Source organism: Dermacentor andersoni, chromosome 10 (assembly GCF_023375885.2).
Source record: "Dermacentor andersoni chromosome 10, qqDerAnde1_hic_scaffold, whole genome shotgun sequence".
NCBI classification, from domain to species: Eukaryota; Metazoa; Arthropoda; class Arachnida; order Ixodida; family Ixodidae; genus Dermacentor; species Dermacentor andersoni.
In genome coordinates this window covers 65,619,056-65,635,682 of record NC_092823.1, presented here as the reverse complement: position 1 = coordinate 65,635,682, position 16,627 = coordinate 65,619,056, and the positions used below count along the sequence as shown (strand labels likewise).

The following is a 16,627-nucleotide window of genomic DNA, read 5'->3' as shown; positions in this document are numbered from 1 at the left end:
CAAAACCGCGAAAACGCATACTGTCAAAGTGACGTGTACGCGTGAAAGATCCATTAATATGCCGAACAAAACTGATTTTTTTATGAATAGCCGGAGGCTGCCCCGTTTCGAAAGGATTAGAAGATGGCTGCCCACAGATTTATCTGCACTAACTACTGGGAGCAGCCGCGGATCATGGATTTCCTTGCGTATAATAAACATTTTTCCGCGGCAATATAACTTTATAGAGCCCTTTCGGCACGTCTGCGTTTGGCAACTCTTCTTTGCTGAGGATCTGTTCTGGTGGCATTTTTGAACGTTCCGTTGTACGCCGCCGCGATTTTTGACCATCCACCGCAAGCTAAGGGGAAGCGGACCAATCGCAGACGCCGGCCCCACCCTCTTCAGCCGGTTATCTACTTTCACTGTTCTGGCTCGGCCCCATCGAACTCCACTCCGCTGGAGCGTCCTTCTCGCCTCTTGTCTGCCAATTCGACAAGGGAATATCCTCAATGTAGGCGACGCTATCCGCTTTGAAAGCAAGAAAAGTGACCTCCTACAAACAAGGAGCGCGTTTAATTGGGCTTTTCGAACAACGCTGCGTGTTACCGCCTGATGCTTGCATCGGTGGGTATGCAAGTCTGGCGTCAGGAGATTGGAGTAAAAACCGATTGGAATAGCTTTACGTTATAGGGCCCATAGTTTAACACAGCGTACAAGCAAATTCCAATATGTCAAGAAGCACCACACAGCATTGCATAAAGGAAATCACAGTGCTGCCTCTTAGAGGAGCGAAGTGCAACTGGCAATAATCCGGAGCAGACCGCTGTCATTTGCACTATATGTGTGCGTGCGTGCGTGCGTGCGCGCGCGCGCGTGTGTGTGTGTGTGTGTGTGTGTGTGTGTGTGTGTGTGTGTGTGTGTGTGTGTGTGTGTGTGTGTGTGTGTGTGTGTGTGTGTGTGTGTGTGTGTGTGTGTGTGTGTGTGTGTGTGTGTGTGTGTGTGTCTGCGTGCGTGCGTGCGTGCGTGCGTGCGTGCGTGCGCGTGTGTGTGTGTGTGTGTGTGTGTGTGTGTGTGTGTGTGTGTGTGTGTGTGTGTGTGTGTGTGTGTGTGTGTGTGTGTGTGTGTGTGTGTGTGTGTGTGTGTGTGTGTGTGTGTGTGTGTGTGTGTGTGTGTGTGTGTGCGCGCCTCTACCACGTGACCGGCTTCCTACACATCGCATACACTGCTTTTGACTCCGACACTTCTAATGCTTACGCATTAAACGTTGTCAACCTGTCATCGCGCAGTAAGCTCCGCAAGTCGTCGGTAAGCTTTGGTACGTCAACGGCGGCACTTCGCTGGAATTATTGTCAATTACTTGGCATTGGAATGTTCTGGAGCGGAGACACGTGGTACGCTCCTCAAAGATCACTTTTTTGTACTAAAAGCGGAGAACCTTTCTTTGGAAGTAAATAGCACGAATTTTTTTACAATGCTGCAGGACTTTGCACTCAGCTACGCAATGTTTGCTTTCACACGTTCATTGAGGTTTTCATAGAGTTCGGCTCAAATCGTGCCCCGACCGCATAACACTGCTTACCCGATGCCACATTTTGCTGCACTTCGCTGCACTTTCAAGGCAGAGAGTTGGGCTTGTTGAAATTTAGACAAGGACATGTTCCAGTGCGTAATGCAGGTGCAGGTGCAAAGAGGTCGATAGGAAAGGTAGAGCGTTGGACTCGCGCACCACGGCGATAGCCTAATTTTTACAGCGAAGTTGTGTATGACTCGGATCCCGGGATTTCGTCGTCTCCGTCGACAGAACAATCGACAGAAAACCATTCTCAGAAGTGAAGCGAGAAGTGCCGATCTCCATTGGAATTACGCATGCAAGACACACCCCAATATTCGTTTCAATAAATAAAATCAGAAAACAAGTGTCAAAACCACATGATAGACGATAAGGCGCGTTCGAACAATGCGAAGAGCGTAGCGTTCGCCGCGTGCGTTTCTAGGTAAAGATTACGGCTGCATAAGCTGTGGTTGCCGGAGAACGGCAAATGTAGAATACGAAGCAGGGAGTGACGTCACTACATGTTCATATTTAAAAGAGGAACCTGCCTAGCAAAGATTTAATTCGTGTTGTGATCACGCTATGGGAAGGCCACACAAAGTTACGACTCCCGAATAGAAGCGTGAACACGGTGAGCGGCGACGGGAACAGCTATGCCAATATGCGCAACCGCGTCGTGCTAAACTTTACCTGTACACTGTACCTTTACCCTTACACTGTACCTTTCTAGTTAAGTGCTGTGCATTTTATTGTCTTGCTGTCAATCATTTCACATAGTGCATCGCTCAGTCGTTCAAGGCTACGTCACAAAGCTACGTCACTTCGCTGGTCAACCACCTTCACAACGTGCGTTGGAGCCCAATTCTTTAAGAAAAATGCTCGAAATGACTTTTGTGACGTGCTCAAAGCAAAACACTAAATCAGTATAGACGTTAAAAGCGTCCTTTGAAAACTCTGTTGCCGCCGTTCATTTCGAAATACTAGCTCGATTATTAGACGTGAAAATGAATGTCAACGTTTGAGGTTTTTGAATATAGCACCAAATACTCAAAGCCGGTACGTCACTGTGACGTCAGAGATTTCGAAGTACGTTTTTTTCATATTCAGGTGGCGTTAGCGCCGCAAGAGTTCCAGAAACTCGCCATGCTCAATCTTTGGCTCCTTTAGAACACTACGTTGTCTATGTTTACCGCGAAAGGATCGACTAGGGCCTAGAAGACGTTGTCGAAATTCATGACGTGCCAGCGAGCTGGTGCGAAAACTTCACAGAGGCGTCGCCACCCGTCTTTTGTTATTGCGCTTTTTCTAGCTTATACCAAGCATCTTATCGTGCTGGGAGTGATGTTTTCGATTTCATGGAAGAGTGGTTTACTGATACAGAAAATTATTATTTTTTCTCCTTAGTTGGCCTTATAAAGCGCCGGGCGCCAACAAAAAAAAGATTAAGTGACTGGGGCCAATGTATAACGCCCTACCGACCACGCAAAGTGTGCTCTACACAGGCAAGCACTAAATTTATTACAGCGCAGTGACGGCCCCACGAACCAGCGCAGCAGATCGTCGGGAAAAAAAAATGAAATGGACAGACAAGATGTAACAATGAGAGAGTCACAACCACCTAACACCAAATGGTCACACGATATAGTCACGTGACGATTTAAACCTGCTATACGCACTGGTGGCTAGCAGGCGACTTGACCGGGGCGATCACGAGGCGCACCGAATTCGCTCGATCGCGACGCGGATGGTTTTCTGCGCACTTTTGTGCAAGACTGCAGACTGCGAGTGGGTGGCACTCAAATTTCTCCGGGCTAATGGCGTCTCATTAAAAATTACATTTTATCAAACTGAACGTAACGCAGAATTCCCGGGCAAGGTATCTATTTTTTCAATGCATACTGAAGCGTCAAGTCCATATTTGTGCCAGTCGGGAGGTTCTTTAGCTTCAATAAACGGCTGCTATACGGCAGTGCAGTGGTTTTGCGATTTTAGTATGTTCCGAGTTCCTATGAAATGCCGGTCTAGTGCAGGTCGCCTGTGTCGTACCGCGATTCACGAGGGACAGGAAGCTAATACAGTACTATACCGCGCGCCTCAGCTTACCCGGGTCAAGCCGTTTAAACAAATGCCTACGAGATACTACGATGGGAACCAACATGGACGAGCAAAAAAAAAAAAAAAGCGTTCTTTCTATCCGGTTATTCTTTGTTACTATTTTCTCGTATTTTTACACCGCAAGAAATTATTAACCAACCAGCTCAGCGACAAGAAGTAAAGCTTTTTTCTACATTACCCAAATACAAAGCCAACCATTTTAAGGGCTGTTTTTCCGCTTAGGCGATTTCCGTTTACCGAGATTCTACTCTCTATTTTAGTTAACAAAGAAAATACGTTTACAAAGGTTCTCCGACGATTACGATACTCTCTAATGTGAAGTTTGAACGCAGCTATGCGTGTTTTCATGTCGCAGTATATTGGCTGGCGCGGAGAGTGTGTCTCGTGCGGCTGACGCGAATGGATTCGCTTGCATCCTCTACGCTCGGCTCGTTGACTCGGTTACGCCGCTGCAGTCGAATGCTCTCTCTCTCTCTCCATATATATATATATATATATATATATATATATATATATATATATATATATATATATATATATATATATATATAACGCTCGTTGGTGAACGACTTGGAAAAGAAACAGCGCTAAAGATGGGACGTAACAAGATCCGGCCTTTGTCTGCTTGTTTATTCCCGTTTTTAGCGCTGTTTGTTTTCCAAGTCATTTATCGGTAACTTGCTTCCGACCAGCTGCTGGAAGGCAAATGCCAAACGGCGAAGTTTACATTCTTCCCTCTATATAGCATAAGTATGCGTAGCTCCCGTAGGAAATCGATCACTGTTGACTGCAACGTACCTCTCTCCCGAGACTGAACATATAGTTGTACCTCAGTTGGAACACGCTCGTTCCGCTTTCCTCACCGTTTCTAGCCCGCCCAGCCACCCCGCTAGGTTCCCTCACGTCGGAAAGCGTTTTTTTTTTTTTTTTTTGTTGTTGGCCCATATACCTGCTGCGACGGGATGTCTTGAACGCCATCGTCGCTGACTGTTGGTCTTTTACTGTTCCAGTCCTCGGGGTCGATTGCAGCGGGGGTCTGCTGAACTTCAGCTACGGAGGAATCGGCTGCGAGCTCTTCATCATGATAGCCGAAGGCGTGTTATTTCTGGGCCTCATGGTGTTCACCACTTCCGGCTACTTCTGGCATGCGACCCGTTTCGCGCCCCAGGAGCTTCCCGTCGACGAAGACGTGGAATGGGAGAAGTCGCGGGTGATCGCCGCTTGCCAACAGAGAGACTTCGCCCGAAACTCGATGCTGGCGTGGAGCCTGCACAAGTACTTCGGCGCGTTGCACGCCGTCAGAGGCATCTACATGGCGCTCCGGCCGTCCGAGTGCTTCGGCCTCCTCGGCGTGAACGGAGCCGGCAAGACCACCACGTTCCAGATGTTGGCCGCCCTGACGAGCCTCTCGCACGGCGACGCCTGGACAGCGACGGCCAACCTCAGCGAAGACGCCCGTGCCGTGAGTGGGCGTATTCGTAACGGCAATGTTTCCTTTCCGCAGCGCCAATTTTGCAAAGCGAGACGCATACACAGGTTGGGAAATTATACCCCCCCCCCCCCCCCCCCCCGCGAAAATTCCGGGTTTCTATCCGATGGGTGGTAGAGAGTGGAGTGAAAGTTTGCTCACTCCGCATTTGAAGCAACTGTGCTGTCCGGTGACTCCAGCCGCGCGCGGATCCTCTTTGAGTTTGGCAGCTGCATTCGTCGGGGGGCGAAAAGCTGCCACCACGTAGCTCACGGCGTTAGTCTTCGATGGTATACTTCTGGCGGGTGCTTGCCACGTGTTCCCGAAGCTCGACGCAATCCTTGACGTTCTGCATCGCGACACTCGTGACAGCATTCCGCGTGAAACGAGCTTCTTTAATTCTATAGCTCCGAAGCCCCGAGTGAATTTCTGCGCGGTTTCTTCGCCATATTGAGCCAAATCGAGAACAGACGCCTGCGACAGAATGGTCGCGGTTTGAATTGCCATACGAGTTAACCGCATCTGGGCCCGTATTCGTGCCAAACAACATAAAAGCGCGTCGTTTAGTTCACCGAGGACGTCGGTGAAGCCTACTGCGTTCCTCGCTGAACGCGTGAAAATAGGCAGGAAAACGAATGTCCTGTAATCGCTTGAAGCTAACATAATTCAAACAGAAACGTTGATCTTTCGCCACATATCAGACTTAATATGGCCCCCATTTTCGCTTAATGTGAACCGGATGCGACGTAGAGATCCCTCAGGACATTAGAAAGCGTGGCGTATAAAGCTCATAAATCATTTAAGCAGTGATTGAAGGATTTTTCATGCAATTAACATTCTTTGGCCTACTTAGGGCACTTCAAGCCTATCCATCCATCCATCCATCCATCCTCTTATTGCGAGCAACGCTCTTAAATATAAAGTTAATAAGTAGCTATAAATGCACGCGGTCAACTAGATGGCTATGTATTTTGCTGCCCTCTTACTATTTTTGTAATAGCCAGTGGCTAGTAAGGCTAGTAAGCACGGCCTCTATGAGCCAGAAAGCCTTCATAATAGATTGTACTGAGCTACTACTAAGCCACTGCTACCTCGTCAAGCCGCGCTATATTATGCTGTGATTGTTCAAGTCTTATGCGAAATTTAGATAACCTGTGGTACTGTTCGTTGTGTTGGACTGACAGTTATTTACGACGTCGCAGCACAATCATATTCATGCAGCAGGCTATAGTTGTTTGGGTACAAGGCAGTGATTATTTATCAAAATACATAGGTACTCACCGGTGTAACATGTACTCCCACAAACTAGGGATATGAATAGTCTTGAAGTTGCCCTTAGATGGCGCCTCTGGTAGCACTTCTGTCGTTTTCTGTGCTCTCCTGCTTATCGTTGTTTCGTGGAGTTATGTAGCAGATTGTAAGCAGGTGTCATTGTGCCGTAATGTCCTTGGCAAGCATGATGTACAGCAATAATTGATGCTTAATGTACAGCGAAATGACGCAACCCTCTTCATTTTTTAATTATTCCACCTTCTTATGCTTTTACAATAGCATCGACTTAATATGACAATGGAAGCAGCACTTACAAATCGAATGGGCTCACTGTATTCTAGGTAATTTTATTTTAGTTGCGTTAGTATAATTGCACTGCCGAGGTAGTATACTCAGTACTAAGCTTGTGCTTTTCTTTCAGGCAGTGAAAAGCACTATCATTTTACCACCTGCACTTACAAAGAATGGTAGTGCTTTTCTGACAAGTAACGTGCTAGTATTTAGTTATTGAATACGACGACCCTCTTTATGAAGAGTGCAGTGACCAAATCTGTGTACTAGCTTTGACCACTCGGTACGTGCTCGTAGTCGTGCTCGTTGTATCGTCTTCATTACAGCTTCGTCATCTAAATCCCGTCATACCGTCATCGTCACGTGACCTTCGCCGCACCCTCGTTGTCGTCCCACTGTCCTCAGACCATTCCCACGCCATCGGCATCACGGAGTCGTCAGTCAGTCGCCGTCTTGCATTCGTCGTCGTGCCGTCGTGCCGTCGTGATGGTCGTCGTGATATCGCCGCTGTTGTTGCGCCTTCGCCATCTTCGGAATACAGAGGTCGTCAAGCCATCGCCGTAATACCATTGTTCTCATGGCGTCGTCGTCACACTGTCGTCTGTACACCATCGTCATTTCAGAAACGCTATCTCACATTCGTCATTCCGTCGTCGCCACACCGCCTTCGTTGTTTCATCGACGTTGTTCCTTCTTCGTCATTCCATCGTTATCAGCGCGTCGTTGTCGCGCAGTGGTCGTCATACCGTCCTACTCGGGGCCGACCTTGGCAACCGAGTGTCATATCAAAACGGGCCGATAGCTGAGACGATGCGCGTTGCATATAGCTGAGGCAACTGAAGTCGCAGAATGACCACTACAGATTCTAAATAACCGCGTCTTCAGTAATACGTGATTTCGCTGTGCATTGCTCGAATGCTAATCGCATTTCCGTCGACAGTCATCGTAACATGGCTTTTGCAAGAGTTTTTTTTAATGGAGGCTGTGATTCAGGCACATATATTTAAGGTCGGCGTGAACGGCGCAAGCACGTGCACATGCAGCGCAGGTAAAAAGTCGCAGTTCCGTCTGAAAGGCGAAGCATCGATTGTGATAGCAAATTAGTGGACAGCTATACAAAGCAACGGTAGTAGTTTTATCGCTAGTATAAACTTGCAAACATAGGCGTACTATACACGCGGACAACTTTCTGTGGCTATCAAGGGAAAGCTACGGGCGCGTGGCTGCTGCCCATGTGTTACCGCGCCGAGTAGTCGGGCGGTGTTTTTTTCGTTGCTCGGAACAGACGCTGAATCGACGCAGCTTCCACCTGCGGCAGTTTCGCGTTTCCCGAGAAGCGAAAGGGAAAAACCGCAAAATAAGTCAACATTTACACTCAGGGGTGTGTTCTGTCTTATTTAACAGTTGCTAATAAGGTGTTTGTTTTGTCTTCCCTAGCCTAAACTAACGTGGACTAAAACACGGAACTCTTTCCAGAAGCGCTCTCACTTGTTCGTGCTTTGCCTCCTTAGCCGCAGAATGTTGTCCGCGAGTATATGTAAATTAACAAGGGTGGTGTCGCGCGCGCGCCAGCCAGCATGAACATATCTCACTCGACGACCTCGGAAACTGGCTGTTTAATTAATTCTTCGGTTTTACGTGCCAGAACCACGATCTGATTATGAGGGACCACTTAGGGTTTTTTAACGTGCACCTAAATCTAAGTACACGGGTGTCTTCGCATTTCACCCCCATTGAAATGCGGCCGCCGTGGCCGGGATTCGATGCCGCGACCTCGTTCTCGGCAGCGCAACAGCCACTAAGCAACCCCGGCGTGTAAACTCGCTGTGAAAACGCTGCAGTGAGGAAACGCGGCAGTAGCAGCGAGTGAATTGACCTTCGTGCAGCCGCTCGCATCAACACGAACTACGCCTTCAAAACACAGCGCAGCGCGGACTCTGTACCCGTCGCAGACGGCTTTCAAGATACAGCGACCCGGGCGGGCGCGCGCAGGCACTTGGACCACCCGGAGGCATTTTTAACGCGACAACGTTAAGGAGTCGTGTCGCAGAAAAGCCGGTATCGTCGGCGTCGGCCGTGAGCGAAAAATCTCGGAAGGCAATTCATAAACAAAAACAACTTGCAAGATGGGCTGGGTGGGAATTGAACCAGGGTCACCGGAGTGTGAGATGGAGACGCTACAACTCAGCCATGAGTACGATGGTTCGAAGCGCGACAAAAGCGCCTCTAGTGAAAGCGGTGTTGCCTTAGAAACGTGCCGTAAAAAGTTATATTGCGGTGTATATCGGTAATTATGAGCATGTAAATTACAGAAGTCGCAGTTAAACGAGTAGTGAAGTACGTTTCCGCTACATTTCTTCTGCGCTTGGCGCACACGCAGAGTCATCTTGCGGCAAACACAGAAGACTCCCTGCTCGCAATGTACGGCGCTGCCCCAACAGGTGGCGCGCCACTCGCCCGCTTCTCCAGGTACAGGCAAAACATTGATTCACAGTGGAGGAAAAGAACTAGGAAGCTTACCAGCAAGTATGCGGCCTGTGGGGTGGGCAACACAGCAACAAGGACGGTCAAGCGGAAAGTCAGAGAGGCTGAATTAATCTCATGGGTGGCGGCAATGGAAAAGAAACCTGCCATGAGTAACTACTTAAGAGGAAAAAACGAAATCAGGAAAGAAACCATTTATGATAACTCAAAGGGAAGCTCCTTACTTTTCGAAGCGAGATCGGGACGCCTTAGAACACGCACCTATAAAGCGAGATATAAGGAGGAAAAAGAAGCATGTGCTTGCTGCGGTAAAGCTAGGGAAACGACGGAGCATATTTTATTAGAATGTGAAGACGTCCACCCAGCGGTCGATTTAGGCACCGCTGGCCTCCTTGAAGCCCTTGGGTTCAGCGGGAGCAGTGGTAAAGCAAGCAGGTCCACAATAGACATTAGTAAGAGGTGATTGGAGGATTGGTGGAAGAAAAGTAGGGAAACGACAAAAGACGGAGACGTACAAAAGCACAATTCGCAATAGGGGATCAGAAAGTTTGGACGCAGTAGTTCATAGTGTTTTTTTTTTCTTTTTTCATTGGTTAACCTAGGTAGGATATTAGGCAGCATAGTAGCAAGAGCTTGGTGGCGCGACCCAGCGCCCCGTTCCAAAGGGGACGCTCATAACATCCATCCATCCATCTCCCCTGCGTCTCGTTAAGAGCATGCCGAGCGAATGAGTGGGTGGTGCGAACGGGGTGCGATAACGCTCTCGCGTTCCACTCTTGAAGCCGAAGCTTAAGCGTCCTCCAATTTTTACGATTGTTAGTAGGTACAGAGGGGCATGGCGTTTCTCGAGGCGCTCCACCTTTCTGTGCAGGCGCGAGTAAGAGCGGGCCCGAAAGGGAATGTCTGCAGGGGCCTTTTGCTCCTTGAATATCTGACTCTGCTTGCACTACGGTGGAGAAGTTTCTTTGCGCGTGTTGCGCGCGTTTGTCCCTATAGGCATGCCGGCGACGCTCGGACGCTGGCTGCCGGCACTGTGAAACAGGTGAAGCAGTGGGCACCGACGCCCCATTTAGTGATCACTGTGTATGAAGATGCGCCGAACAGACTTTCTGGTGTGTGCGGCGCTGGTACTGAGTCAGTTATGCCGGATTACAACTTTGTCACGCCTTACGACACTCTCACTAATTTTTCTGGGGGAGCGATAGGGGCCATAGTAGGGGCTACGCCTGCTCTCCTGGACTATTCAGGACCATTCTTGAGTGGTCCCCTTTGAGTGAAATAAATGCACGGTGCCTGAGCAACCATGTTTGAGCGCGATTGCCTGATGTCACGCCGTGAGGATTACTGGCTTTGCGTCTCGTCCCGTTAGGTTAGGTTAGCTTAGGTTTAGGTTAGCTCAGGTTACATCAATTTAGCGTAAAAGGCGTTAGGGTGGCGCGGCGTTTTCTCAAAGCGGTTACCCCGTGCGGGTTATTGTCTTTGCGTCTCAGCCACAATAAGTTTGGTTAGGTTGGGTTAACTTTAGCTTAAGTTTCGTTAGGTTAGGTTAATATTAGGTTAGGCTAGGATAGAGCAAAAGGCGTTAGGATGGCGCGGCGTATTCTCACAATGGTTACGTGGGGAGGAATTTTGTTCTTTGTCTCGACCTCATTAGGTTAGGTTAACGTTAGATTAAGCTAGCATAAAACGCGTTAGGGAGGCGCGGCGAATTCTTATAGCGGTTGCAGGGGCACCGAGCGTCACCGGCGCCCTATGAGCCATGCACCCGCGTTCAACTGTGGTTGTTACGGCGTTCTGGCGGCTAGATTTTAAATATACGCGGACCGACCTCTCCCACGGTCCCTACTGCTCCCACGGAAACATCTGCGATGTTATCACCTGTTTCAACGCGCCGGCTGCCAGTGTCTGGGCGTAAACGAACTTGACCCGACTTCGCAATGCCGGCACGCTTTGGGACAAACGCGTACAACCCGCGCTTGTCCTAACTCCGCTTGTCCCAAACTACAACCCGTAGTTCCTAGGCACAGTCATATATTCAAGGAAAAAGCCCCCCACATTTTCTCTCTCGCACCTGCTCTTACTCGCGCATGCGCGCAAACGTCCGACGCCTCCGCAAGTGCCACGCCCCGCTATACTTACTTGCAATTGTAAAGTCGCCGCCCGAAGTAGAACGCGCCCTCCCCTATCTCCCCGTCCCCAAGCCTCGCGCGCGACGGAAGGCGGCGCGATTCCTCCCCGCTTTCCGCCGTTGCGTGCGCGATTCACCCTCGCCCGCTTTCACTCGCACGTACAGCATGCAACACGTAGCGACGATTTTATCTCCCGCGGACTTTACAGAAAGCTCATGGCGACGGTGTACCGACGGCAGAAATGCGCCTAGAGCATCTATATAATTGTTATCGCAACAAGAATTCGAAAAAAACCAAGTCCGGAAGCGGAATTCCGATAAATCATATGATAACCGCAGCTGCAACATAGGCATAAACAACTTACGGTATTTGCTGCGTATGCCGGACTAATTAAAAGGGGTAGCCAAATGCAATTACCCGCTTGTACTTACTTATATTTAGCTGCAATTAAAGAACCAAGGGGGATCAAAATTCATCCGGAGTTCTCCCCTATGACTTCTCGCGTAGCCAAAGAGTTACTTTGGGACTTTGAGCCCCGTAAGTCAACCGAAGCATACGGTGTTGATGTAATCACGTATCTTTCGAAATGTTTGCACGATGCGCACTTTCAATGACGCGTTTATAAACAAGAAGTAACGACGAAGAAAACTCCTGCACAAGCTTTCAGGGCCTCTAAGTGCACGCCACAGCATGAGGCGTGTTTGGCGCAGTTTTAAATGACTTCCAAATATTCCAAATGTTTTTAAAAAAACGAATTCTTTGTTTATTTTAGTGCTGATTCTCGCGCGAAATAAATAACTTTCTTCCTTTTTTCTTGTGTGTGTGTGTATGTGTCCTTGTGCACCGCAGTGGCAGTCGCAGATCAGCTACTGTTTCCAGCTCGGGGGCCTGCTAGACAGGCTGAACGCGTACGAGTATCTCTACCTGCTGGGTCGGCTGAGAGGCATCCCCGAAAGCGAGCTGAAGCCGATGGTGGACGGCATAATATCCGTCGTCGACCTCACGGAACACGCCTCCAAGGAGTGTGGGCTGTACAGGTTGGCAGCTTGAAATTAGCTTCTGAGTTCTTACAACGGTCCCCGCTGACTGTTAAAAATTTGCAAAGCATTAATACATGTCAGTTTTGCCATTCGCTTGGCACAAAGGTTTGCGTTGTATGCGTTCCTGAATGATGGCGTCAGGAACTTTCTGTCGCCCTTTCCTGTTCAGTTTTTAGTGCAAGCTACCAGTAGTACTTGTCAAAATGTACACGCCTTCTTGTCATCTTTGAAATCTTTAGTGACTTAGTTATCTTAACAATGATCGCTCCTTTTTTTCGTGTAACAATATTGTGTGCATGCATATCAATTGATTAGTTATCTGCTCAAAGCACTACGTACTGAGCTGAATGGTAAACATTTTCTCCGGCTCTCAGCGGAGGCAACCGCCGCAAGTTGTCCATCGGTGCTGCGCTGCTGGGCATGCAGCCGTTCGTGTTTCTCGACGAGCCGTACGCCGGCGTCGACGTGGTGTCCCGCAACAAAATCTTCCGAGCCATCGGCGAGATCAAGAGGCGCTCGCGGACAACCTTCGTGCTCACGTCACACACGTGAGTGACGTGTGAGACTTATTATGCGAGACTTATTATGAAATAGCCCATCGGTATCGCTTGAGGCGTCGCGCGCTCCCACCACCGGCCAAGCAACTCGACAAAGAGCAAGCGGTCGCGTTTCGGCGACTTCAGACAAACACATACCCACACCCAAAATACATAAACAAAATCACAGGGGGCAGGGAAAGCGACAAACGTAGGCTCTGTTCAGAAACAGGAACACTCACACACATAATGTGGGAATGCACCTCGCTCCCGTTCTCTCATCCCCTCGTCAGCAGCGAGACTGACTGGACAGCCTGGCTCAGTTCCGGGGACGTCGACCGACAACTTGAACTGGTGGACTGGGCAGAAAAGGCCAAGCAGGCCCAGTGCCTTACTTGAGCCCAAACCCTCAGCCGCGTCCCTGTTTACCCTTCCCCCTTTCAAAAAAGTTTATCACCACCACCACACGTGAGTACTCGTGTAACATGCAGGTAGAATCAACAGACGGTGAAGCCAAGGATAAGGCGTAGGAAAACACGCAGCTTCGGCGGATTCCTTGATATACGAGCCAACGGCTACATTTGTAGGCGAATCTAAATGCAGCCAACAGACAGCGAAGAAACGGCAGCCTTCGTAGATGAAGCACGAGCCACAGCCTCCGAGATTGGCTGGCGCATGCCGCCCGATTTCGGAGGCCATTGCCAAACCATTAACCTGCGTGCTATGCTTTAGCAATTGAGCCTACGAGCCCTCTGTCCCTTTCACTGACTTTCGCGGGCATTTGTGTGCATGTGTTAGACTTAGCCATAGCAGTATAGGGTGCCTCGATGTCCACTTCGCCCGCCGCTCCGTGGAGCGGGGGAGGAGGCGCGCATTGAGGCATCCCATAGCAGTGTTAGCTGGCGCCATTCACCGCTATTGCGGTGGATGCGGAATATCTGGCCTACCACAAGTGGCATGGAGTACGAAAACTTGGCTGCACAGAACTGACCGATAAAACCTCGTATATTACGTCAAAGCACCAAATCCGCCAAGGCCCATGCCCCTGCTACAATGCAGTGAGCTGAACCAATATTAATAATTATGGGGATTTACGTGCCAAAACCACTTTCTGATTATGAGGCACGCCGTAGTGGAAGACTCCGGAAATTTCGACCACCTGGGGTTCTTTAACGTGCACCTAAATCCAAGTACACGGTTGTTTTCGCATTTCGCCCCCATCAAAATGCGGCCGCCGTGGCCGGGATTCGATCCCGCGACCTCGTGCTCAGCATGAGCCGAACCAACGCGAGTGCTGCAGGCACGTAGTCCATTCCTACTGGATTTATTATTTTTAACTCAAGATAGGTTTTCTTCCAACGCTACTGTGGAAGGAGGTATTTCGGATTTAAAAGAGAGATAGTAGCTTCTCTTAATGTGAATGATAGTCCCATCAATACACGTTTACAAATTTAATCAAGCTGATGACACGTCAGTTCTCAAATATGTGGAATATGCTGTCGATGCAATGCCTTCGGTAGATGACGTAAACCGTAAAGACCTGAAGTATTTGTTGGGAAATGTTGCCCATCTCCCCTTTCCCTCAGAAATCGAAGCAAATATGTAAACCCAATCTATACGAAAAGGCGGTTATCGCAGGCGCGTTACAGAATGCCTCGAAACCGTGTCGTTGTGGCTCTGCTCAGTGCGCAAGTTCGGAAGGAATTTAGGCAACCCAAGTTTCAATTTATGAAGACAGCGCTTTAAATTACTGGGGAAAAAATGTACCACATAAGTTTTCGAGGTGCCTGTCGGGTACTAAACGTTCAGTACGTGGCCCACGTGCACGTGACCGCATTTGCAGTGATCCAGCTTTGATTGCCGAAAAATTGAATAAATCTTGCAGCTGGAGTGTTAATCGGGGATACCAATTTGCAGGCAACTCGTCAAACGCCAATAACGCGCAGCTCAAATCAAACTGTTGTTGTCAAGGGAGGCCTCCCGACTTTGCTGCTGAGGCTCGATATTAAAACGTCTCCAAGTCCTGACATGATTCCAAATGCGTTTCGGAAGCGTTATCGTGATTGGGTAGTTATATTATTTGTCCAACCCTTCACCGTGTCTACGTCAGAGCACTGCTTCAGAGGCTTCTGGCCAAAGTCGTACACATTTTTTAAAACCTGGAGACAAAGTAGACGCAGGGAACCTAGTTGGGTTCTGAGAGAACACGAACTGGTTTCTATAGCCTCTGACGGCCGGCTTGTGCTGGCAGCTATGGCTGCGACGGTCGCCACGTCTCTCTCTCTTCTGTTTTCCTCTTTATTTTTACCTTCCATTCCCCAATACGTTAATCCGCGCTTCCCTAAGGGACCACCAAAACAACCGCCTCTTCCTCGCCCTAACATCCCTCGCTCTCGACCCGCCACCTCCCGTCCCGTGGCGGCACTTCGGCCAGCGTAGTGGGTTCTTTGTTGCTTCAGCGCAGCATCCGACGGCGGTGGCAATTAAATAATGAAGTGGTAGAATGCTCATGCCGAGCTTTAAAACCTACTTGTCGATTAGCAGTAGCGTTGCGATATGGATGGTGCTATTTCTTAGCTCGATAGGCGAGTGGGTCAGCAAGTCCGTGCCTTTAGATGTGATGGACCCTGCACTTATCGCGTAGGAATTCTTATTCTGTGGCTGTTGTCTTAGAAATTACAAATTTCTCGTTCGTCAGTAAAAGAAGGAACACAATTCCAGGCTGCGTTCTTCTTCTCGTGCGCGCATCCGTTATTCATTATGATATACAAATAATGTCGCTTCAGTAAGAGACATTCCAAGGGTGGGTACAAAAAAAAAACGTTACGAAGGTGATAACTATTAAACGTGTAACAGCGTAGACATACCTATTTCTACAAAGCATTAAAACTTTGCCAGTATCGTCGCATTGTAGTGACGGCGAACAAGGTGATAACTATTAAACGTGTAACAGCGCACACATGCCTATTTGTACAAAGCATTGTAACTTTGCCAGTATTGTCGCGTTGCAGCGACGGTGAACAACCGCAGTGACGCAACTCAAGTCGCGAAACGGTATGTTTATTGGGCGCACCTGTGAATAGCGAGACAAGTGGGACGAATGACTACGACGAGCCCTCTCGCCGCTCGTCGAAGGAATTCGCTCGGCACGTCAAGCGCGTAGGCTTTTTTTATACACGATTCGTCGAACGTCCCATCGAAAATTACTGGTGCTCGCACACCTTCCAGAAAGTACACTATTCGCGTCGCGCGTACAATCTCATTGCAGAAGGTTCGGCGAGGAGGAGGAGGAAATAGAGAGAGAAGGCAACCAGAAATGCGTCTGGTTGGCTACCCTACTCTGTGGGACGGGAGAGAGGGAATAGAAAGATGAGATAGAGGGAAGGGAGGAGGAGGGAAGCTGCGGTGAGCTCGCGCACGCACATGGAGGGCACGCGCACGGAGGCTGGCTGGGTGGGTTGGATGGATGGATGGATGGATGGATGGATGGATGGATGGATGGATGGATGGATGGATGGATGGATGGATGGATGGATGGGTGAATGGATGCCTTAATTCTAACAAAATTGCGTAGTCTTAAGGCTGTGCTCTGTCAATGCGTCTGTCACTGTGCGCAGCATGGACGAGTGCGAGTTCTCTTGCGACCGGCTCACCATCATGGTCGGCGGTCAGATGATGTGCCTGGGCACGCTGCAGCACCTGCGGGAGAGGAGGAGGAGGAGGAAAAACGTTTATTTAGCTCTAGAAAATTCTATGAA

At 49.2% G+C, this 16,627-nt stretch overlaps 1 protein-coding gene across 1 annotated transcript; it reads left to right on the top strand.

The window, feature by feature from the left end:
* Positions 1-4,250: 4,250 nt before the first annotated feature.
* On the top strand, positions 4,251-12,885 carry LOC126543969 (phospholipid-transporting ATPase ABCA3-like). The gene is made up of 3 exons (XM_050191135.2): positions 4,251-5,111; positions 12,143-12,330; positions 12,708-12,885. The coding sequence occupies exons 1-3, from the start codon at positions 4,731-4,733 to the stop codon at positions 12,883-12,885; spliced, it is 747 nt and encodes a 248-aa protein (XP_050047092.2). The 5' UTR covers positions 4,251-4,730.
* Positions 12,886-16,627: the final 3,742 nt, after the last annotated feature.